This window comes from Camelus bactrianus, chromosome 23, assembly GCF_048773025.1.
Source record: "Camelus bactrianus isolate YW-2024 breed Bactrian camel chromosome 23, ASM4877302v1, whole genome shotgun sequence".
In the NCBI taxonomy this organism is placed as follows: domain Eukaryota; kingdom Metazoa; phylum Chordata; class Mammalia; order Artiodactyla; family Camelidae; genus Camelus; species Camelus bactrianus.
Window position 1 is genome coordinate 31,339,379 of NC_133561.1, and position 24,588 is coordinate 31,363,966.

The 24,588-nt window shown below is 56.3% G+C and overlaps 1 protein-coding gene across 6 annotated transcripts in view; it reads right to left on the reverse strand.

Moving 5' to 3' along the window:
• Positions 1 to 1,138: 1,138 nt before the first annotated feature.
• The window catches only part of TMCC2 (transmembrane and coiled-coil domain family 2), a 34,168-nt gene continuing 10,718 nt past the window's right edge, over positions 1,139 to 24,588 (reverse strand). For 2 of the 6 annotated variants that reach the window (XM_074351971.1, XM_074351972.1), the window contains exons 2-5: positions 23,212 to 23,748; positions 4,087 to 5,027; positions 2,733 to 2,868; positions 1,139 to 2,477 (exon numbers count right to left, since the gene is read on the reverse strand). In XM_074351971.1, the coding sequence (XP_074208072.1) occupies positions 2,166 to 2,477; positions 2,733 to 2,868; positions 4,087 to 5,027; positions 23,212 to 23,748 (1,926 nt within the window). In that variant the 3' untranslated portion in view covers positions 1,139 to 2,165. Of the gene's footprint in view, positions 2,478 to 2,732; positions 2,869 to 4,086; positions 5,028 to 5,651; positions 5,751 to 11,405; positions 12,292 to 12,385; positions 12,790 to 19,133; positions 19,170 to 23,211; positions 23,749 to 24,588 lie in introns of those variants that run through there. The other 4 variants (XM_074351976.1, XM_074351975.1, XM_074351973.1 and 1 more) reach the window with 4 other exon arrangements.

The window sequence follows — 24,588 nt, forward strand, 5'->3', positions numbered from 1 at the left end:
AATGTGGGAAATGCCTGCAGCCTGGGGCAGCCACCCCCCACCTGGGGCCCAGGAATGTAGGCTCCCAGCCCAGCAGCCCGCGGCCCCCAAGGGAGGTGTAGTGCCTGAGGTTGGAAGAGAAGGGCGTGCAGGGTCCAGCAGTGACATTGTTGGAAGGCCCCATAAGGTGACCTGGTAAAACTCCTACACGGTTACAGAGGGTGAAGATGGACTGTCCATGCCATCTTCTTGGTGGTACCAGCACAACACTCTCTCTGATCCAGCTAAGGGCGTGGTCCCTGACTCCTGGAGTCCCCTCAAGCCCGAGGCCGAGGATACAGCTGTACCTTTTGACTTCTCAGACCTACAGAATCACAGAATGTCAGAGCCTTTTGCAATTAGCAGCGACAGCATCCATCCACATTACAAGCATGGAAAGTGAGGCTCAGAGAGATGGGAACTGGCCACAGGTGCACGAGTTATGGGTCAGGGCTCTGGGGTAGGTGCTTCCTTCCCCACCCCTCCTGCTTCCATGAAGCCGAGGGCCACCATCTCCTTCTCCCAGGAGGGAGACTCAGGTGGGCCCACCAAGCTTCCACAGGGTTCCTGCTGGGAATCCAGTGACTTTTGTGGGTGTCCTGAACTGTCAGGGATGGGAGATTCAGCCCTGGAATAGACAGTGAGGGCCTGGCCTCTATGCTCAAGGCCATGTTCCAGCTCCTTGTGAGCAGGTGATCTCTGCTATCACTGGACAGCATTGATAAGGCCAAACTTACTCCAACAGATGCCAGTCTTTGTGACTGAACTCTAAGGTGTTGAGTAAGGATTCTGCTGCCCTCTCGTGGACACAGCTGGGTATGACTGCCGTCATCCACGTCTCCAGATGTTTATCTTCTCCAACCTAAGGAAATCGCTCCCAATTTCCCTCCTCCAAGAAAGCACTCCAGGGGTGGGCATAACCTCCCTATCACCTAGGCCAGAGCTTTGGCTGCGTGAAGCAACTGGGAAGGGTGGATGATGCCTTGTTCAACATCAGATCCTGGAGGAAGGTCTCAGGCCAACACGTGAGGGCCAGTCTGTGTTCCCCAGAATGCTTGAGTGATGGGAGAGATTTGGAGGTTTCCATGGAAACAGCCTAATCAGCCAACACTAGACAGGATGGTTTGAAAATTTAGAGGATATTTATTTCTCGGGAAGGTCCACAACAGCTGGCGGGCACCTCCCTCCCCTGCTCCAGGGGATTTCCCTCTCGCATTCTGAGAGAGCCCCTCTCTTCGTGGAAGTGCCCGTGGGGAGGCTGGGCTGTGGACAGAAACCATACACAACACTCCAGAACCTTAAAAAATACAGCCACAAACAGCCTCCCCCACACAAACACACACACAGAATAAACAGACGTATAAAAGAGGCTGAGGGGCTGCTTGGGAGGGCGGGGCTGGGGCTCCGCCCCACTTCTCCCAGCCAGGATTATCCAGAGCTAAATGGCATGGAAGTGCCTGACAGCCGAGAAGCAGCCTGGGCTTCAGAGAGGGGGCAGGGGGTGGGGGGCAGGACCCCTCCCTGGAGCTCAGGGGGATAAGGTACAAAGGAACAAACAAATAAATAAATAAATAGAACCCTAAGGGCTTGGGCTGAGGCTCAGGGCCCCTGGGGCCTCTTTCCCTGAAGAGAGCAGATCCAGTGACAAGCAGCAAGAATAACAGGGAAAACATAAATCCGAAGCCACCTGGCCTCCCGAACCTGCACCCTTCAGACCCCAGAAGGGCCTGACCCAGAGCCCAGCCTCAGATCCGCTCTGGAGGGAGGAGGGGTGGGCTGGGGAGCCTCCCTGGGGCCAGTGGAGACCCCCTCGCTCTCATGCCTCCATCCTGACCATCTCCGTTCGAGGGAACCAGAGCTGCCTCCTCAGATGGCCCGTCCTGGCGTCCTCTGCTCCATTTGGCCACGACATCCCCACCGCCTCCAGCCGGGGTCGCACTTAAGGCTGGCTCCCTTCAGGCCAAGAGGGAGAAGGCATTGGACAGAACAAGCAAGAACAGAGAAGGAGGCAGAAGTTGCTGGAATGGACAGTTTGGGCAGGAGGCCAAACTGGACGCATGAAGAAGTCCAAGGGACTCAGGCATCCCAGGGTTCCCCCTGGAGAAGCGTGGGGGCTGGGGAGAGCACGGGGTCGGCCGGCCAGCCTCTCAGCTGGGCAGCAGCACGTGCTCCAGGAGGTAGGTGAGGGAGTCCCAGTGCTTCCAGAGGAGGAAGAGGACGAGGACCAGGAGGGCGGTGCTGGTGGTGCGCAAGCGCGTCTTCATGAGAGGCGTGATGAAGTTGGCGATGGTGGACACGAACACCAGCAGCACGGCCATGAGCGCCAGGATCACGTTGATGAACTTGCCCAGCAGCGCACGCGCGTTGGCGTTCTCCACGCCCTCCAGCTGTACCACCTGCTGCTGCTGCTGCTGCAGCTCCAGCTTGGTGACCCGGGTCAGGCAGGACTCCACGGCCTCCTGCAGGGACGCAAGGGGCGGATGCATGACAGCTCAGGGCACGGAGGCCCCCGGCCTGAACCCTACCTGCCCCTCTGAGGAGGTGACAATGCATAGGCTGCCCCTCGGAGGCCAGGCAGGGTAGAGGCTGATCAGCTGCAGCTGGGGGCCAAGTCCTTTAACGATGCCAGTTTGGGGAGGATGGGGAAATGAAGTCTTGAATAAGGGGACGGGGAGGAGCTGGCCCACCCCCGCTTCCCCTTGAGGCCGCCGTACCTGGATGTCCCGAGCCCTCTCGTAAGACTGGTAGGCCACCTTCTCCTCCATGCTGGCCAGCTCCTGCTTCAGGTTGGTCATCTCATTCTGGTGAAGCTCGGTCAGGTCGTTGAGTTGCTCCTCCAGCCGCTCGTACCTGGCAGAGGGGGAAGGTGGACACCAGTCCTGGCTCCCCGAGCCTCCCATCTCCCCTGCGGGTCAATTTCACTCATTTTCAACGACTCGACCCAGCCCTGTCCAATTTGAACAGCGATGACAATGAGAGCTACTATGTGCACAGCACTTCTCACAGCAGGCTCTGTGCTGAGCACTTTATCCACATTACCTCATAGGATCCTCACCACAACCCCACGAGGTAAGCACTAGTGTCATCCACACTTTACAGATGAGAAGACTGAGGCACAGAGAGGCTAAGGAACTTGCCTGAGATCATACAGCTCAAGAATGGAGGAGTCAGGGATTGACTGACTTCAACTACCTGGGCCCTTGAGTCCTGGGCTAAAGGCTCTCCTGGGTGTCAGGGATGCAGGGATATATAGAGACAGTCCTTGCTCTGAAGACACAAAATCTCAAAACATGTCTATTCTGTAGGGGTAGTTAATTTTCAGGAAGGTTTCTCCCTTAATTTTCCAAACCGTCTTTACATATATAAATAGAACAAGAAGTGCTAACTAAGAAAAAGATCCCTAAGACTCCCAGGGAGCAAGGGCCAAATGCCACTCGAGAGGCACTGAGGAAAGGAGCAGAGCAGGCAGAGGGGAAGGAGGGGACCGGAGACCCCAGCTCGATCCCTGGCTGACTCAGGAGCTTCGGCTGGATGCTCCCGTGGACCACGCCAGATACCCACAAAAACTGTGCCTTTACAGGCTTGGACTCAATCCTCACAAACCCTATGAAAAGGGATTCACATTGTTCCCACTTCACAGGCAAAGACACCAGGTGAGGAAAGCATTGAGAATTCTGCTCAAGGAAAAGAGTAAATAGTAGGGCTGGGATTTGAATCCAGGTAACCTGGCCCCAGAGTCAGTGTTCTTAACCAGAGTTTCCCCAAATAAAAGGCCACTTAGCTGGCCCCTGCCTTGGTTTCCACTTTTTGCAACAATAACCACATAACCATCAAGTAGGGATGCTCAAAGCTCCTGAGACAGGCAAAGCCTTCCTTCCATAAGTCCCATAATCCTGTCTTCCAGCTGCCCTGGAAGCTGAAGGAAAGCTCCCTGGAGCCTTTTCCGGGCCTCTTCCAGCAGCCCAGGACTCTTCCAGATGCTCCTCCACCTGCCTCCACCACCCTGAGTCACCTGGTGCTCAGCACCTCTCCACAGCGGTGGGCAGCGTGGATGGAGGTGGCACCCACCTGTAGCGCTCCTCCTGCAGGCACTGGGTCATGTAGGTGTAGTCCCTCTGTAGCTGGGCCTTCAGGTCCTCCATCGAGTCCTCCAGGTGGGACTGGCCCTCCTTGATCTCCCGCAGCTCCTCCAGCAGAGCGTCCAGGTTTCCGGGAGCTCCATACAGCACGTTGGACTTGGGGCTCCCCAGCGCCGCAGCGGGCCCGGCCCCCGAGTTGCTGCCCGCCCCGGCCGAGCTGGCGCTGGCACTGGAGCACTCGTCATCACTGCCGTACTTGGGGCTGGACACGAGCGTGGCGCTGCCGCTCAGCGCCCGCGCCGCCTCCTCGGGGGGCCCGTCGTCCAGGGGGTCCTTCAGGTGGGCGATGTTGTCGGCGCTGCCAAACTTGTTCCGGATGAGGCTGGCGAACTCCCGGGGCTTGGACACCACGGCGGTGTGGGTGGCCTGCGAGAGGCCGGAGAGGCTGCCCTTGACGCCCTCCACCACGCCGCCCCCGAAGCCGCTGATGCCGGCGCGCATGTTGGCGCCCACGTCCTTCAGCCCCTGCTGCATGTCCCGCAGCACGTCCTTGGGCTGCCGCGACGGCCCGTTCTGCTCGATCTCCTTCAGGCGCCGGCGGTAGTGCTCCAGCTTCTTGTGCAGCTGGGCGATGGTCTGGGCCGACTTCTGGTTCTTCTTCTCGAACACCTGCTTGATGCGGGACACCTGCTGCTTGTCCGCGTTGTTGGCCAGCTTCAGGTACTCCGCCACGTTGTCGTCCCGGGCCTCCTGCTCGATCTTGATCTGCTCCGTGATCTTCAGGATCTTCTGGTGCAGGTGGTCGATGGCGGCCTTGGTCCGCTGGGGGTCCGGGGCCCCGTCTGGCACGTCCAGGCTGATGGGGCCGTCGGTGTCACCATGGCCGGGGCCGCCGGGGAGGCTCAGGGCCACCAGGTCCCCCTTGTCGACCTGGGGAAAAAGGCCAGCAGAGAAAGTGTATGTAAGTCATGAAACCAAGGGCGGGGCCCGCAGGGGTCTCCCGTGTGCCGCTGGTCATCTCTGGACTTGGTTTCACCGCCTGGAAAACGGATGCAGGTTGAACAGGAAACTTGAGGAAGAGTCCAAAAGATTAACAGCAATGACAACAGTGTTCCTCACAGCTGCCATTTAGGAAGGGCTCACTCATCTGCTACCTACCTGATCCCCATAACATCCCTAAAATGCAGGCTAAGCAGACCTGCTCCTCCTTCAGCCCATAGAGCTCAAGCAAGTTGCTCAGGGACACACAGCTGCAGGAAGACAGAATCTGTAGCCCAGAACTCTTACTGCCTCATCACATGGACCAAGCAGGTCTGAGGCTTCACCAGAGTCACGGGGTCGTTTCTCAGGGATGAGACACCCTGTCCCTCTGGACTCAACCTCCCCACAAGGCTCCTGCCTAGAGTGGGCCTCTTCCTCAGAGCTGACCAAAGCCCTCACTTCGGCCCCACGCAGGCACAGGAAGCAGCCCCTGCTCTCCCCTGCCCGAGCTCCCCCAGGGCAGCTCAGCGGGTCACTCGCCTCTGCTGACACGTCTCCCTGCCCTGCCATTACCTTCCAGCTCTCCGGAGTTGTCAGCAACCTCTTCCGCTTCATAGGGTGGGAGCGCCCAGCCCTGCCTAGTCTCCCAGAACTGGAAAAGGAGCGCATCCCCACCCGCCTGCTGGCCCGGTCCCCGAGGGCTCAAGCCCCAGAAGCAACCCACAGGCCGAGTGAAGCAGGGTCCAGGCTGGAGCCTGGGGTACCGGCCGCCCAGCGTGGAAGGGGGCGGATGTGCAGGAGGGAGAGGACGTGCCTTTTCCCCCCACCGCCAGTAGGCAGGCAGGCAGGCAGGCTTCCCGAGTGCATCAGGGTGGCACAAAGCAGGAGCAGAGAGACTGAGAAAGGACGGGGGGCAGGGAGAGAGAGGAAGGAAAAGTCACAGAAGATAGGAAAGATGGAAAGCAAGGTCGGATGAACACGGGCGGGCCTGGAGCCCCACTCTCCCAGGGCGGGACCCCCTCGGCCTGCTGGAGGATCTCTGTCCACAGCCGAGTCCCCAGTGTCTTATCGCCACGCAACAACGGAAGCAGCAGGAAATGGCTCAACCTCATGTATTTTTACACACTGCACACCCCAGTATGGTCAGGTCATTCGCTCTTTATATGCACGGGGGGGGGGGTAGTGTGGGGGAAGGGGTTAAACACAAAGAAAGTGCCCCCAGCTCACCGGAAACAGCCCGGGCCAATTGTAGGCAGAAGTCACTGGGCTCCACTTCGGCCAAGGTGCAAAGTTATTGAAAAACGCTGTTAAAACAACAGCCCTGCCAAACCCAGGGGCCAAGGGAGGGTGGCTTCTCTGTGGGCTTCCTCTTCGGCCTCTTCAGGTCACGGTTCCACTGGGGATGCTGGGGACAGCAGCCATCCCTTCCCATCCCTCCTGAGGTCAAGTCTCTCCTCTGACATGTGCTCTCGGGCTCCCCTCGTGTCCCCCTGCCCTCCTGCCAGGTGCTTATACCTTCAGGACCTCATATACCAGAGGAGCCAATTCCGTCTCCCTTCCATGACCTGTCCCGAGGTCTACTCGCCGCACCAATCTGACTTAAAACTGCCTCCTGCAGTTAAACCCCTTCCTCCCGCACTTTTCCCAGCAGTGACGGCAAACCATTCATCTCTCAACTTTCCTGACCCTCGGTGTTCCCACCTGTAGAATAAGGATAATCATATCTGGTCTCAGGCCCTCGGTGAGGGTTACTCAAGATGACGTCCAGCGATCACTTGGCCCCGTGCGGGTCCAGGGCGGCGCTCGTGAATGCTGTCTGGGTCTGACAGCACAATTTTTTTGTCCTTTGTGCAGTGGAGGAAATGAAGTTGATTTACAAGATCACACCAACAAATTTACTCAGTACTGATATTGCGATCAAGATACTGAGCCAGACAAAATTAAATTCTATATGCAACACACAGCTTCTGATGTTAAAGAACTTGACCCTCTTACAAGGCCACTGCGCTTTCCAAAGAGACTCAACACTTTTCCTCTTTCCACTCTCTTCATGAGGGAAAAAAAAAAAACAGCCAGAAAATGAGTGGGGATCTGGCTGAGCTCAGCCAGGCCGTAGGCTCATCTTTATAACGAGGAGAGCGTGGGTCCCACCTACTGGGAGGAGCTAATGAGACAGGGATGCGAAAAGGCTGTGAAAAGCAAAAGTGCTTTGGACTATTTTACACTTTGGGAGTGTAAAATAGCAAATCTCCTGCCTGTCCTGGCTCCAGTCTGGCAGCTTGGAGCCTTTTCCCCTTCAGTTTGGCAGTTGTCTAGCTTACAAATGGAAAAGCAGAGTTGAAGCTGGCTGTGAAACCCCACGAATGAGAGGAGCATAGACACTCGGGGAAAACCAGCTGGGCCTGCCCCCACCACCCGCCACCCCTCTTCTCTGCCCTGGGGCCCAGACTCAAGCGTGGGGGTCCTGCAGGACACCTGCTCCTTCCTGCCCCTCCACGGAGACCTATGATGCCTGAAGCCTGTGGAAAACAGTCTGGAGGTTCCTCAAAAAGTTAAACATAGATTTACTGTATGATCCAGCAATTCCATTCCCAGGTGTGCACCCAAAGAATTGAAAAGGGGTATTCAAACAAGTACTTGTACACATACGTTCAGAGCAGCACTATTTACAATAGCCAAAGGGTGGACACAACTCAAATGTCCACTCATCAGTGAGTGGGCAAACAAAATTGGTAATATTCCCACATGGAATACTCTTTGGCTATGAAAGTAATGAAGTACTGATCAGTGCTGCAACACAGATGAACCCTGAGAACATCAGACTAAGTAAAAGAAAACAGATACTAAAGGTCACATATTGAATGATTCCATTTATATTAAAAGTCCAGAATAGCAGGGAGGGTATATATAGCTCAGTGGTAGAGTGCATGCTTAGCATGCCTGAGGTCCTGGGTTCAATCCCCAGTTCCCCCATTAAAAATAAATAAATAAATAAACCCAATCCCCGCCCTGTCGAAATAATTAATTAATTAATTAATTAAATGTCCAGAATAGTTAAATTCATAGAGACAGAAGGCAGATTAGTGACTTTCAGGGGCTGGGGAAGGAAGTAATTGGGGGGTGGGGTGTGACTGCTTAATGGGTAAGGGTTTCCTTTGGGGATGATGAAAACATCCTGGAACTAGACAGAGGTGATGGTTGCACAACCCAGTGTGGAAGGCCAGGGTCCTCCAACTGCCAGCCTGGGCTCAGGTCCAGCTGGGAGGGTATCTGGGTCCTTCACCTTATGATCACATTTTCATTACAGCAGAGGCTCCTTCTAACTCACTCCCAAGCCCTGTCGGGTTGGGCACCTAAAAAGAGGAGCAATAGAGATGACTGAGCTCCCGGGCACCAGCAGGCGGAAACTCCCCGGGTCCCCCAGCCTGGAGTGCGGCAGTGGGTGGGCTACGATGGCCCCACTGCCCCTCTCTCGTATCTACCACAGAACCTCACATGGCCCAGGCTGCCCAGCCGCCAGCAGCATGGCCTCCTCACCCCACTCTCCAGCCTGAGAGGGGCGGGACCCTCAGGTACGCGACCCCAGGAGGAACCCCCATGCACAGGTGGGAGAACCGTGGAGGGTGGGCCATGCTTCTTCCGTAATACCTGTCCGCACAAGGCAACCTGGAGGCCACACGTGCTCCCTGCTCAGGGCGCCAACCAGCCAGGGCTGGGGTCACAGACACTGCTCTACACACAGACTGAGGTCCAAGAAGTGCTGATGAGTGTTCTGGAAGAGCTAGCTGGGATGTTGTCTGAAGTGCCCAGGGCCCAACTTTCCCTATTCGCTTCCCTGCTGTGGTGAGACCCAACCATGGTCCACACGCCCCTGGGAACACCCCCTCCACGAGGCCTCACAGCTCCGTGGACTCTCCTCCCTGCCCACTTCCAGCAGCTCCGAGCAAAGCCGGATTAGGCACACTGCCAGTTTACTGGACTCCGGCCCTGGCTCCTCTGGGCCCCCCGGGGCTCCCACCTCCTCCCAGGCCTGAGCTCACATTCCTGTGTCAGCCCGGCCCAGACACGGGACATGGCTCTTCCTCTCACACGCTGGCCCTGCGGCCTGGGTCCCTAAGGCAAACACTGTGGGGACAGAAGGGTCCAGGCTTACCCGAAGCTCCTCAGTGCAGAGGGGAGGGCATTAGCCACGTGAACTGTGAAATGTGGGTCAGGATCTATTTCTCCAGCAACAGAACAAACACATAAACATCCTCTGAGATGTATCAGCAATCACACGTGCAAGGAGTGTGTGCTCCACACCTGTGTTCCCAGCTTCCCAAGGGACCGCACAGGGCTCCCAGCCTGTGGCTCCCCTCCGCCGGGACAAGCAGTCCCTTCCTGCATTTACAAAGTCTCCTGTCAGGGTCCCCAGAACAAGCTGACACGAGAGATGGGGCCTTCCCCATCCTACCCACCTGCTTAGGGGGTGGAAAGCTCACACTACAGTCACTCTGAGGGGAAAAAAATAAAGGAAAAAGATGGAAGAAAGGAGAGGGAAAGAGCTTTGGGGTCCCTGGGTTCCCCTTTAGGAGGGCAGGGCGGCTCCATCATCCTGGGACAGGTGGCCTGAAGGTCCCCTCCCAGGGTGGAGAGCAGTGGAGTTGGGTGTCAACCCTGCCTTGTCTGCGGGTCTGGCCAAGCGGGCTGAGGTCCACGCAGGGTGCAGCTCCTGAGCAGGGCCTGGGCTGCAGTGACCAAGAGCCCCACGGGCGAGTGTGACAAGGCTGTCGGGCCCGCGTGACTCAGCAGAGATGCTTCCATCTGCTGACTTCTGGCCCCGTGGCTCTGACTTGGGCGCCCTTCTCAGGATGGAGAACACACAGATGGAAAAGCGAGGTAAGCCAGGCCAGGAGGGAGAGGAACAGTATAAAACCCTCCACCCATAGGCCGTTTGACCCTATGTTGGAGCTGGCAGGGAGGCAACCTGACATCTTCCACACCAACCTGACATTCCAACCCTCGATCCTGGAGGGAGGGGCCGCCCCCATTCTCCCAAGCCAGCAGGCACAGCCTGGGTCTTTCTCTTCCTGGTGGGGACATGCAGGCAGTACAAAGCCACTCAACCCCAGCTCTGGAGGCATTGTCACAGCTGATCCAAGCACTACCAGGTGGGGACAGGTGGGGGAGGGAAAGGCACCAGCCCATCCAGTGGTTCCACTGGTGCCTGGGAGCCTAAGTGGCTTTTCTCCAGGGGACAGGGAGGCAAATGCCTAGAGAAAGGGGTACACGCAGGGCAGTATGCACACCTGGGTCTGTTCACTGGGGCACAGTCGGGTGAAAAACTCCTGCAGCGAGGCCCAGTCCCATCTAGGGGATTCGAGGGCAGGTGCGTGAGGGCCCTGGCTCTTCCTGAGGTGCCCCTTCCCTTGTGGCATGCAGGCCCTCGGCGGCTTTATAAGGAATTTCGCGCTGCTACAAAGGACTGCAGGATACAGCAGACAGATTCATCGTTCCATGCAGGACCTACGATCTCCAGGCAGCCGGGCACGGGGTGGAGGCTTCAGGCCCCCTCCTGCAGCCAGCAAGTGCTTCTCTCACCCTGATCCTAAGGGCAACTCTCCCTTCCTAGCAGAGCAACACTATGCTCATCTAGCCCTTGGATTCTAGTCCTTTCTGTTAGGTCCACCCCCTGGTTCGGGTCAAAACCACACCCTCTGCTCAGCCGCCTCATTCCCTGCCCGGCTGAGAACAATGCCCTGTTGTTCACACAGATGTCCTGCAGTCCCCTCTGCCTCCTCACACCCAAGTCCCTGGCCGGACCCCTGGAGCTGCCCGCCCACCTTGGGGCCTCCTCCATTCTCCATCCTCTGAATTTTCCAAAAGCTCCAAGCACCCAACACTTCGCTGCTTCTGGGCCCTCCCACTGTCCACTGGGGTCGTGCTCACTGGGCGTTCACACTCCCCTCTGCCTGTCACTGTTCCTCTGTAAACAGAGGTGGCCCCAACCAGGAACACCCCTTCCATGTTATTTCACATCAGCTCTTCTGGCCCCTGACACATGGCCACTGGTTTCTGCAGGTGTCTGTGCCAGGGTTCACCTGTTTTCCTGCACAGCGTCTCCTCACCCAACCCTGGGGCCCCCTCCTGGCACCCATCAGCCGAGGCCTGGAGGCCTGGTGTTCGCCCCTCCTCCCCACTACCAACCACAAAGAGTTCTCTATAGTGGAGAGGAGAGGGGGCTGCACCCTGAGAGACCAGGGGAGAGGGGCATGGCCCGCCTGACTAACTGCAGAAATGGCTTTCTCCCATCCCGTAACCCCACCCCCATCCCCACCAGGGCCTCACCTGTGCGGGTACCGTGTCCCGAAGCCGCGCCTGTGACGGGGTGCCCGGGGCTCTGAGGCCCCAGCTTTCTGCCGGCTGCACCAGTCCCCCAGGGTCACAGTCCTTGGGCAGCACTGGGCTTGCCAAGGGAAACCGGGGTCGGCGAGCAGGTGTGCCCGAGCTCCCAGGCTCTGCGGCCGCCATCGCCAGTCTGAGGCCCAGCCTGGGGATTAGGGGCGGATTGCTCTGGGAGATTTCCCCCTCCCCGGGGCTCACGGCTGCCCCTTCCCATCTGGGAGGGGAAGGGAGGATCACCCAGCGGGTGGACCGAGTCTTGATGAGATGCCCCCCCACCACTCTGCCCATCCTCAAGTCCAGCAGCTGCCACTAGTGAGTCCCATGTGCACAAGGACACCCAGGTGTGACAGGCCGCAACTTCTGCCTGGGAGGTGGGGCAGAGGGGGCACAGGGCAACACATGCACCTGCATCTTTCATCCACCCAGAAGGACGCCCCGCCCCTCCACTCCCCTCCTGCATGCCCACAAATGCCTCTCAGCATCAGAAGCCCCTCTCACAAACAGTCCCATCCACTCCCTTCTTCAGCCTCAGAATGGAAGTGGGCCTCCCAGCCAGGCTTCCAGGATGGAGAAAAGCTCTTCAAAGCCAAAAAGGCTGGAGCCTGGAGGAGGCTCCCTGGCAGATTCTAATACAGCCAGCTCAGTCTGGAGTCCTCTGCCTCTCTCCCTGCTGCCCTGCCCAATGGCTAAGGCACCATCACTCCCAAGCCTTCCTCCCTATTCCAAAACCGCCTGGAGGAACCAGAAAGCAGCCAGCCTCGCCAGGATATTTCCCCTCCTCTGAGATCCTGGAAATCTACTCTCTGCTTTGGACACCACTGCAGCCACTTCCCCTCCAGCTCCTGCTTCCTGTTCCCCACCCTCCTCCCCTCAGCACTGCCTGGGCAAAAACAACCAAGATAAAATATGCATGGCAAACTCACAGCCGTTTCTTCCTCCTTGGACTTCATCTTGACAGTCCTAGTGGGAAATCCTGTGAGTGGCCAGCAGAGGGGGCGAGAGGTCCACAGTTGGGAAGCACAAGCTGTGAAGATGGCACCGGGGCGGCCAGCAGAGTGCAGGGGGCTGTCTGCTGGGCGTCTCTAAAGGCAGCTTCCCACAGCAGAATCACCGGTCAAGACGCCGCCGATCTTGCACTGACTTGAGCCTGGCAAGGGACTCAGGGCTTAAATACTAAGGGTCGGTGTGGATCACGCTGACGGGGCGGTCCCAAGTTCAAGAAGGTGCAGGGAGATAAGGGCCTAGGGCTATCTCTAGGGCCCAGTGCCAGGGCCCTCTGCCAAAACTCCAAGAGGAGGAGTTCCCCCCACCCTAGGCACTGGGAAACCTTACAAACATTTGCGGTGGCCAATGACTTAGGGTTTGTGAGGACAGGAACACGTGGGGTCAGGGACACTTCCGGCAGCAACCCGTGTCTGTAAATGACCTCCCTCCAATGGTACTTGATTTTTACTTTGCGCTTTGACAGTGTGCACTGTTCATCTGGTATAAACAAGTCAGGTCTCACTGCCCCTAGAAGGCAGGGATCAGATCTTAACTGTATCTGGGCCCTTCACTGTGCTGAATGTAAGACTGACCCCACCTCATATTTAGGTCTGCAGAGTGACTGCCTGATCTGTCTCACTGAGCTGTGACAGAAGGCAGTCCATCTCCTACAGTCCTGCCCTAGGGAGCCACAGAGGCAGCCTGGCCTCACACGCAAGACACCCCTGCAATGCCCCTCTCCTTTCTAGGCTCCACCAAGCGAAGATTTGTAACCTTTCCTTACAAGCAAAACAGAGGGAGGGGAAAAAGCATTAGGCAGGGGCGGGAGGATCCCAGGGGCGAGGAGGGGGCTGAGAGGGCTGAGCCCTGGGACCCTCATGGCCCCTCACGGAGTCTCACTCCCACCTACCCGGGGTCATGAAGGCTCAGAAGCCCCAGAAAGAGGTTCCTTCAAGGCCTCATTGCACCACCAAGATGACTCTGGGGAGAGTCACCCCCAACACGGCCTATGACATCTCTCCAATGGGAGGGTCAGCTCTCCTCCAGGGACAACTCACCCGTAATCGCTAAAGAGCAGGAAGAAGGCAAGCGGGGCTCAAGGTGGACAAGTAGTCTGCTAAGAGAAAGGGGACAGACAGGAACGGGGGGTGTCCGCCAGGTAAGTCGGCAGGAGAGGGGTCCCTTCTCCTTTGGAGTCTGCCCTTATCTTTACATGTCTGAAATGTTCTCCAATCTGCCAAGGACGCAGAGCTTCCTGCTCCGGTGTGGGGAGCAGCAGCCCGAGGTGTCATGATGCCCTGGGTTTGGGTCTTGGCTCCACACTTGGTCAAGTCAGCACAGGATGGGAGACTCAGCGTCCACAACCGTGCTGGGAGGAGTGCGTTAAGGTGGGGCCGGGAGAGCCCCGGCGGGAGGGGAACGGGTCGCAGGAAGACCGCTCGCTCCTGGGCACCGGCTCTGCCTTTCAGCGGCAGGGCTAGAGGGTTTGGGTCAGAAGGCCAGCTGTAAACCATCACCCCGCCACTCGCTAGGGATGTGGCCTCCACAGGTCCTGCAGGTGCCCCTTCACAACTGCAAGGGGAGGCGGCAGCACCCACAAAGCTGCGGCCAGGAGGAAGAGGCCTGAGGGGTGAGACTGGTGCATCAGGAGACAGAGGAGAGGGCAGATGAGCTAAGCCCTGGAAACTCTGCAGCTAAGTCTTGGTTTTCTTAATTGCAAAATCATACGTTATCTCCAGGGCTGTAGTGAGGCTCAGATGGCAGCGTGAGTGAAAGCAGCTGACACGTCGCAGGTTTTATTGAGATAGATGACTAGTCCTGAGTTTCCTTCACATGTGGATGCACGCACACACCCCACTGTCATTCTGGGAGGCGCCAGGAAGACTTTGTCTGGGATAGAAAGAGCCAAAAAGTAGCTACATATGGAGCCAAGTTGAGAGGGTGGCAGGCGGACATGGGAAGAGCTGCACTGAAGCAACAGGGCCTGGAAAGACACTGGCCACCAAGCGATTGTCCTGCAGAGAGAAGGTGCTGCTGGGTAACCGCCACCAAGTGTACACCTTAGTAACCCTGGCCATGCAGCCACCTCCGGGCTGGCCTGGCAGGGACAGGCCCCCTCTGAGCCGGAGCAGGGCAGTCACTGGCCTTGCTCCTTCCACTCTCCCAAGTTGGCCTGAGTCTGGAGGCTCCGTGTCCTGGAAGGGGACACCGGAAGGAAACCGAGGTCCTGTCCACGAGGCTCTCTGCATGCCCAGCAGGTCTCAGCCCTCCCTTTCCCCGGGTTCCCCTAGGTTTAGTTTCCCCTCATTTCCAGGCAGTGCCCCCTTCTTTATTTAATGCTCTTAAACATGACATTTTTCTTGTCTCTTCCTTTGCCTTTGTTATTATTTTTCAGGTCACCCTCCCCCTTAAAAAATCTTCCTACTTATTTTTCTTTCTTTTGGGAAAAAAAAAAGCACAAACCACACACACATTCTGGAGGGGGGAAAATCTGAGAAGTCACAGGCTTTAGGAGCAAAGATGAACGCTGAAAAGCAGCTAAATTTAGTAGCTTCAAATACAAGGTGAGGCCTCAAAAAAATCTCAGGCTCCAAATGTGCTGTGAAAACCTCCCAGTTAGGATTCCTCCACGAACAGCTGGCAGTCACTCAAACGCTCACCTCTTGGAAACAGGAGTCTGAGAAGTGGTCAGTATTAGGAGATCCCTCCCCTAACACTCACTTTTCGAGCCAGCCAGTAGGTGCGTCTTCTTAGAAACTCATGTTACCAAAGAGCCCTGCTTCCCTCTGGGGACATGCGGGAGGCAGGTTCATCTTCCACCGGGTGAACTAGAGCAGCCAAGGTGGGCGCGTTTCCTAGGAGCACGTGGAGAGGCTCGGCCACGTGAGCTGGAAAAGCAGCCAGGAAAGGCCAGAGTGGAGAGAGGTGTGGGGCGTGCACACAGCACGCCACCTTTCATCGGCTTCCAGAGAGGGAGGAGGCCATCTCTTCTGCCCACTGGTCCTTTGCCCGTCTAATGCCACAGAGACTCCTGATCATGGGGTCTTTCTCAGCCACAGTCAAGAGCCAGACGCTGGGCAGCGGAGAGGACCTCGCACCTGGGTCACTTTTAAGAAAATCAAAACTGGTGCCAGGTGGGTGGAAGAGAGGGACAATTCCATGCCTTCTATAGCCACTCTGTTCCCCTGGGGGAGGGATACTGCGGACAGCCCCAGGACACTGGGGACAGCCCCTCCTCCAGAGAGGAGGCAGTGTCTCCTTTTGGGGCTCTTTTTAGGAAGCAGAGCACCCTCCACCCCACCCTATTTGCCAAGAATAACTTAGAACAATTCCTTTCTAAAAGCAGAGGACTGAAACACAGAACTCTTGGGGCGTCCTGCTGACTCAAAGGCTCAGAGCTTACCAGGAGCTGATGTGATTTAATGAGAAATGTACGTGAAAACAGTCTGCAAACTGCAGCACGCTGTTCAATGGCCTGGGGGGTGCCCACAATGTCCTGAACCCTGGAGGAGTCAGTAGACGGCATGGGGCCCAGATAATATTTGGGTCTGAAGTCGCCTTCTCAGGCAGTGAAGAAACCTTATATAATGAAGTTAATATTACAGAGCACTTTTCTTTCCAGGGTAGGGTTCACCTTTCCAGCCACCCAAAGGAGGCCTCCTGGTCACAGTATCACTTAGGATCTGACTTAGCCTCTGCTGAGCATGCTGAATTATTCAGTAGCTCTGGATACCGACCTAGCTCTGGGGTCCCAGTGGTGGGGTGTCTGAAGAGGTGGAAAAGTGTGCAGTGAGCACACTCCCCAAATCTAGACCTGGAGGAAGAGCAAAGAGACAAAAGAAGCAGGAGCATCGGAGTCAGGATGTGGGCGCAGGGGCCAGCGCGGCTGGAGGGGTGGGGAGGCAAAGAACAATCAGACAGGCTGCTTGCAACAGGCCAGTGCCTGTCACTGGAAAGAAAAGGGAGGCCGGGGAGGGCTATGGTTCCCAGGAACTTCGCTCACTGCCTCCAGTCCCCACTGCAGCTCAGGAGAACCCTCGGTTCCCCTAGGATCCTGGAAGGAATGCAGCAGGCTGTGTGCACTCATCACTGCTCCTATTTCAGAGTCCTCTGCCCTGCGGCGCATAAACAGAGAAAGCCCAAACTGTGCCTGTGAAAAGAAAGAAGAGGCAGAGTGGGGATCAGGTAAATGATACTGTATTTCCATTGCCTCATCTGGCAGCAGAGGGGACCAGGGTCATGTTTCGTATCTCAGGGATGTGGCAGATCCAGAGAGGAATGTGGCCAGTGGCTGGGGAGCGCCCATGACCCGTGCCCACATCACCAGCGCTGGCTCGTCGTCGTCTGGAACCAGAGGGCAGAGAGCTCCTCTGGCTGTTGACTGTGATCAGCTCTGGCATTGGGGGGCTGATTTCCGAGCCTCGAACACACCTTCCACTGGGACCTGTCCGAGGCTGATGATCCCAAGGGAGAAAGCAGGGGGGCCTGACAGACATCTCCCACCCAGGTCTGGGCTGGCAGCATCTCACACCCCCCAACCCTGGGGCTGCAGAGAGCCACAGGGTCTCCTGCCAGGTTCTGGCCTGAGCTTAGAGACAGGTGGGCCGAGAAGGCATGACATCAGGTCTTGCCAGGTACCTGGGATTCCTCTAACTTTGCTCCGTCTCCGGGGGAGTTTTGTACTCCTGGGAGCCAGAGCTCATCTGGAGAGCACTGGGCACTTTCTGTCTAGAAAGCAAGCCATGGATGTCAATGGAGAAAAGATGAATAAAGGCTAATTCCGGAGGCCAGCTGCCTGCTGGGGTGACCGAGTCCAAAATCCTGTTCTAAAGTCAAGAGGAAGCTGCTGCTTATGATCTCCAGTGTCAGAGCTTACGTAAGAGGCAGAGTCCTCATTTTGCAGCCCCTCTCCTGATTGGGCAGGACCCCTAAAAGGCAAGGGGGCTCCACTGAACATGAGGAACTCAAATCAGACTAAAGGAAGAACTTCTTAACTCACCAGGTACCAGGTACACTGCTGTGGTGGGGCCTTCAGGCCCCCGGGAAATAGGGGCTTTTAATCCCTGAGACAGGGAAGCAGTGGCTCCCAGGGGAGCACAGGGCCACCCTGCCCTGGCCTGGCAAGTGGCTGGCAGTGTGGGCACTGCCTCGGGAGGCCACTGGGCTGGCTGACTCTGATGGCCCCTCTGGGAGCCTTTCCATGCAGAGAGGAAAAGAGAGGGAAGAGGGGATGAGATGGGGTGGGGGAGGGGCGCAGAGAAAGCAGCCGTCCTCCCCAGCAACTGGGTATGAGTTCAGGCTGGCACAGACTTGAGCGCGTAAATGATGACTGGATGGGCAGAGTGAAAGGCAGCTCTGGAGGTGGCCACGTTTGTGAGGACAGGCCAACCGGCCCAGTGGGACAGGGCCCCTCCGCCTCCCTTGGAATTTGGCCTGCAAGCTGAAGCACTCAGGGGCCTCACAGATGAATGGCCCGGCCTCCCCCAGCCGCCCAGGGGATGTGTTTGAAAACCTCTCTCAGCAGAGCTGGCCCCACCCACCACCAAGCCGGCAGGCTCCCAGACATAAATAAACCAGGCCCCTTGCCGCCTGCCAAGATCTGTCTTCTTGCCAAGAGCCTAGGGCTAAGGGCAGCCCCTCACTTGCCATCCCTCGGAGTAAACAGGGGTGCTTATTCATGCCAGGACAGAGAAGAAATCTTGTTGTTGGATAAATCTGCTGGAGGAGCGTACAGAAGGACTGGCTGTCCGGAATCTGCTCTGGTTTAGGTCATGCGTGGAAACGCCCCTGGTCTCCCCATCTGGGGCCTGGAGATAACACCTCTGTGAGGCCACAGGGAAGCGTCCATCATGACGTCATCTCCACCCTCTCCCCCTCGCCCTGCAGCACTGGTCCTCGCTCCCGCCCTGCCTGCCCTCAGAGCCAGGGGGCAGCAGGCTGGCCTGTCGGTTAAGTCCTCCTGCCACTGAGCACTCCTGGCTGGTCTCCCTAAGGCTCGAGACACCCTCAGTGAGCCTCTGGCTCCTGCCCCCTCTCCCTCTTCCTCAGGGGGACCAGCCACAATGTGCAGACAGGAAGGGCGACTGGGGCAAGGGCTGGGGTGGGGGGCCCAGCATGGCATAGCTGGCTGCACTCTCCCCTCTACAGAGACCCTCCAGCTGGAGTACACTGCACAAGCCTTCTGAGGGGCAAGATGATTGTGGCGACAGCTGGGGGTGTTTTGAACAAGGCCAAGAGAGAAGCAATGACCAAGCCAAACATGGGAGAAGCAGGAGAAAGGAAATACAAAGTTCTAACCCCTGCAGGGGTTAATCCCCTCCCTGTAAGCCTGGGAGCAGGTTATCAGGGCAGGATGGAAGAGTTGCTAGATTTCTTGAGGGTACGCTGCATTTTGTAGGAACTGCTGCTCAGCAAAAGAGAGTCCGGCCAGTGTGGGGGCAGGTGGGGTGTGCTGCAGGGGCGGCGGGGAAGGGGGCGAGGGGGCTTATCTGCTGAGGAACCAGGGAGCCCAACCCCACTGCATGTATAACCAGTGGTTCCTGCTGCAGCCTCCAGGACTCAGGTTTCCAGAGATTAAGGCCACACACAGATGGGGAACCCAGACATCACCTGCCAATGGCCCAGTGCACCAACAATGATGACCTTTCCCCCACTTTATAGATGTAAGACAGGGAACGACGAGGTTACCTTGCTCAGTGTCACACACATAGTAGAAAGTGGAATGGCGAGGCTGAGATGAAACTCCGTTTTTGTTTTTAAAAGGGCAATCACTTAAGGCACAACCTCGAAGACAGCTAAGTGGATCTGGAGAGGACAAATGACAGGCAAATGACATCACCAAGGCTGAGCTGCTTCCTGGGCCTGTGAGCCCCTCTCTGTCCCTCCGTTGCACCCCTGCTCTCTATGGGGCTCCAGTCTCCTACGCTCTTAGGGAGGGGCTGGGGTGAGCCTCTCAGGACAGCCCAGGAACTGTAGCTGCCTCCAGGGTGTTTTGGTAACTCAACCCAACAGGGCCTGCTCTGGTCCAACAGCCAGCTGCCGAGTTCTAAACAATGGCAAGGGGTGTGGGTAGTAGGGGAGGCTTATGAATTAAAAATAGATGCTAGTAATCACCAGGGAGCTCACAGCGAGCATGTGGGGCTGTGTTTACTAGAGAGAGAAGAATCCCTTCTATTCAAGCCGAGGGACCAGGGTGGGACCAGCACAGCTTCGCACACCAGCCCGTGGCATCTGGGTTTGGGGGAGTCAGCTGACTAAGCAGTGTTTACCAATGGCTGGAAGACCCCTGTCCTCAGGACATGGAAGTACCCCCTCTTCTCAGGACCCCCTGGGGCCACGCCCATCCCTGGAGGAGCAGCTCCAGGTCAGAAAGGATGTGCAATGGAAGGGGAAATGGCAACCAAGAGATAAAGTCACTGTCCCTGGGCTGAGGCCACCATCTCACGATGGATGTGGCACAAAATGGTCCCTGGCGGTTTTCGTGACCTCAGATCTCAATTTGGTCCTGTGGGCATGCTAGAAACATGGGGTCTAGGCTCCTCCCCGCCAAGAACTAGCCAGGTGCCCCCAGGCAAGCAGCCTCCTGATTCCTTGAGGCCTCAGGCTGCTCATCTGTAAAATGGTGAGAATAGTGTCTGCTCTGGCAACTTCACAAGGATGTTTTTTAGGATGAAGCAGGTAATGCACAGGACAAAGCTTTGGAAAGATGAAAGTTCTAAGTATGGATATGAAACAGTCCCCCCATTCCCACCTGAACCCAGGGAACCTCCCCCAGAGTCAGCTCACCCAGGAGTTTCCAGGGCTGCTCCCCCACCAGCAGCAAGAACAGAACCCTGCCTGCCTTCCGGACATCTTGGGGGGAGTGTGAAGACCAAAAATTAGCCTCGTGGAGAAGCTCCCTAGTCGATGCGCCCATCCCGGACCCCCCAGCCCCCTGCATTCCCAGTCAGCAAACGCCAACAACTCCTCACCAGTCTCCACCAGTGCTCACCGCACGCCTGCTCCATCTGCTCAGAGAGCCGGGGACCACAAAGTTCACGTTCTCCCTCCTTGTAAAACGGCTCTAGGACCAGAGACCCTGGCTTGGCAGGATCATTCTAATTTGATTTTTTAAATGTATTCATTCACTCAGCAGCAAGAGATGGGCCTGGCGGCTGCCACAGCCAAACCACTGGCTCATTAGGGCTGAATAACCAATTCATCCTGCTGGTCCCCTCTGGGTCTCCCTTCCATCCACAAGGCCACGCTTCCCTTTTAGCCGACACATCCAGACTTCACTCTTGGCACAGACTTCTCTGCAGTTGAAACTATGCTTACAGATGGTCCAGTGCCATCATTTTAAATGCTCTCTGTATGCTAACAACACCCAAATGTCTGCCTCCAGCCTAGGTCTCTCCCCAAGACTCCAGACTCAGACATCTGACTGCTTATCTGGCATTTCCACGTGGATGTTTAATAGCCATCTCAAACGTAACATGTCCAAAGACCAGCTCTGATTTCTGCCACCACAGCCCCTGCAGATGTATGGTCCATTTGCTGTCTTTCTCAACTTAGTTTAAAGGCAATTTCTTCTCTCCAGCTGCCGGGCCAAAAACCTGTGAGCCATCTCTGCCTGCTCCCTTTCTGTCATGCCCCACATCCATCAGGAATCTTCAGAGCTTGATCTCTGAAGCAATTCCAAATCCAGCCACTTCTCCGGCTCCCGCCCTGCAGCAAACCACTGTCATCTCCCCGCTGGAGGCTTCCAACAGCTTCCCAGCTGGACATCGTGCTCGCACCTGGCTCCCAGCCCAGTCACCACACAGCGGCCAGAGTGGTCTTCTTAAAAGGTGTCACCCATCTATACGAAATCTAATGAATTCTCATCTCACTGGAGAAAAAAGTCAAAAGCCCCTCTCCTGGCCTGCTAGTGATGGGCAGCCCTCCCTGCCCATCTTTCAAAAACCAACATAAACCAGACTGCCTCAGTCAATGTTGGCCTCCTTTCTCCTCCCCAGGAGAGCTGCCCCTCCACGTCCAACATCTCCTCAATCTACTGAAACTGGTTTCTTGCCACGGTTACCAGTGGCCCCCACTGCCTGACACTGCCTGCATATGTTTCCAAATCCAGATGTGACCCATCGTTCCTGCTGCATTTCACACAGTTGCGTACTTCCGCCTTCCTCAAACTCCCTTCTCCTTGTGCTTTGCCGTCATCTCTCTCCAGGTCCAACCCTACAGATCTGCCTACTTTCTCCTGATGTCAGCTCCATCCTTGGCCTCCTTCTCACCTGACACATGCCCTTCGAGGTCTCATCCACACCCAGGATTCCAAGCTCAGTGCTGGCTCCCAGAGTGCCAGCCCCAGTGCCACCTCTCCCATGTGAACCCGACCGTAAGTTGGTGCTCTTTAGATGGACAGCTCCCAGAGGCACCTGCAACCCAACATGTCCAAAACCGAACTCACCACTTTCCTTCCCAAACCTTCTCCTTCCCCTGTGTTTCTTCAACTAGAGAATGCCCCACTGCTGAAGCTGCTCAGCCAGAAGCCCGAGAATCCTCCTCCATTCCTCTTCCATGTCCACTTCCTCACTTACTACTATTGATGCTAACTGCCAAATGTCTTCTGAATTTGTCTCCGCCTTTCCACCCTCACTGCTGCAGCCTAGACTCCAGCAACAGCTCCAACAATGGTTTCTTTGACTCTGCTCCTGTCCCTGTTTCTAATTTGCTGTCTATACTGAGACCCAAAGGGACCTGCTCCTGCCATTTTCCTGCCTAACACCCTTGGATAACTTCACACCACCCCAGACTCAATGTGGCAAGGGCTTCTGTGATCTAACCTTTGCCTGCCCGGCAGTGCCCAAAACCGCTGGACGCTCCAACCACAGTGAAGCCCTGCTAGTCCCCAGCGTCAGCTCACATTACACACTTCCTCCCCCAACTCCTCCCCCAGTTCTTCCCTGGCTAAATGATACTTCTTCTTTAAGATTCAGCTCAGTGGCTTCCTCCAACAAGGGCTTTGCCAACAAGCTCCCACAGCCTCTGTCACAGCCTCACCACCCTATTCTGTCCACTCACCCATCTGTCTGCCCTCTATTCGGTAAGCTCCGTGAGGACGGCACCTCCGCTCATTTTTTTGCTATATTTTTGTAACAAGTATGCAAGAAATACTTCTTACACAAATGCAAGAATGAATACAGAAATTCAGAAAAGTGCCAAACTAGACAGTCTCCTTACCAAACAACCCTTCATGGATTCCTCCTCTGCCTCCTTTGGTTGGTCATAATAATAAAAATGATACTGGCCAGACTCCATTCCAAGCATTTTACATATATGAATGCATTTAATCCCACAGCAACTCTACCATTATTAGCCCTTTTCAATTGGGGAAGCTGTGGTACAAAAAGATGAAGTGACTTGGGCAGTACATGGCAGACCCAGGGTTGACACTAGTCTGTGTTCTTGATGACTACACTTACTGCCTCTGGAGAGCACGTTTAAGGAGAACAAATTAAAATTAGTATCAGCCTGAGCAAAAGTTAATTTTGAAAAACAAACCTCTAAACAAACAAAAAAATTAGCCATTTGCGGGTCATCTCTTGCTTTTGGCTCAGTCCTATCTCTGGCTCCTTCAACCAGACAGACAGCTCGGCAGGCGGTGGGGTGTCCGTACCCACCAGGCTGGTCCCCAGCTCAGCTCCCCAGGGCCACAGGCCCCTTAGGAGGTGGCTCCTGCCTCTAGGGCAGCCCCCACCTGGAAGGCCCTCCCCTCGCCCCGCCTCACCTTGTCGCCGAGGCCCTCGGCCTCCTCAGCCAGGAGGTTGCCACCGTCCGCCAGCAGCAGGGCCGTGTCGGTGGTGGACGAGGAGCGGGGGCGGCACTGATGCTGGTGCAGGATGGCGGCCAGGCTGCTGTCCTGGGGGGCCTTGCGCAGCAGGTGGGGGCTGCCGCGCTGGGGCTCCAGGGAGCTGCTCTTGGTGCGCCGGCTGCTGCCCCCGCCGCCGCCGCCGCCGCCCCCGCCGCTGCTGTGCAGGCTAGCGCCCCGCTTGATGGAGGGCCGGGAGCGGATCTGCTGCAGCACGCGGTTGAAGGCGGTGGGCCTGGCGGGCAGGTCGTGCAGGGACATGGCGTAGGAGACGCGGTGCATCTCCGGGGAGCGCTCCTTCTCGTCTGGGGAGTCATGGTCGGACATGCCCTGCTGATGCTGCTGCTGGGAATCCTGAGACGTCTGGTGCTCCCTCTCCCGTGACCGGCGGCGGCTGTGGAACAGATGCTTCAAGCCGTGGCCAAACATGGAGCCCTCTGAGAGCTGCTGGATTTTCTTAAGGGGGACAAAGATGAAGAACCTGGTGAGTGGAAAGCTCTCAAATGCCTGGTCAATTAGGGGCAGAGGCGAGGGTCCGTTCTTGGGATGCTAGTGTAGCTGCCGCAGCCATCTGAGTCTGGAAGATGCCCATGAATATCTCGTCATGCCTAAAAGGTCACCTTGCATAAAGGTGGCAACCCGGACCCATTTTCCTCTCATTCACAAAGAGATGTACCCATATGGTTTCCCACTGTACATTCCCAATCAACACCTGGCCTCAGGGTTACTGGTCAGGATGTTCCTGTGGCTACAGTCTGGGGCTCAGGGGCACACGCAGGCAGCACTTGGCTCATGAGGTTTATGCCTCTGGACTGACTCTCCCTCCACCCCCTAATCCCTCCCTTCTTCTGAGTTAGGTCCTTCTCAAGATGCTCTTTCAGACCACCAGGCAGGCATCCACTTCCAAAGATGTCTCATTGCAACACTCCCTGGGTCAGGGCCATGCAATCAGGTCATAGCGGATATTGCTAATTATCTACCCAATATCTATTCTTTTTTTTTTTTTAAAGAATATTTCATTTATTTATTTTATTTTGGTTGGGGGTAGTGGGTAGGGGGAGGTAATTAGGTTATATTTATTTTTAGATGAGGTACTGAGGATTGAACCCAGGACCTCGTGTGTGCTAAGCCTGTGCTCTACCACTTGAGCTATACCCTCCCCACTCTATTCTTCTTTCTTACCAAATTGTATGGCCTTACTGCGCCGTACTGCAATTCTTGCTTCATCAGACTCCCTTGCAGCTAGGAGTGGCCATATGACAGTTTTGGCCAATGGAAAACAAGGTGTGTGTTTCT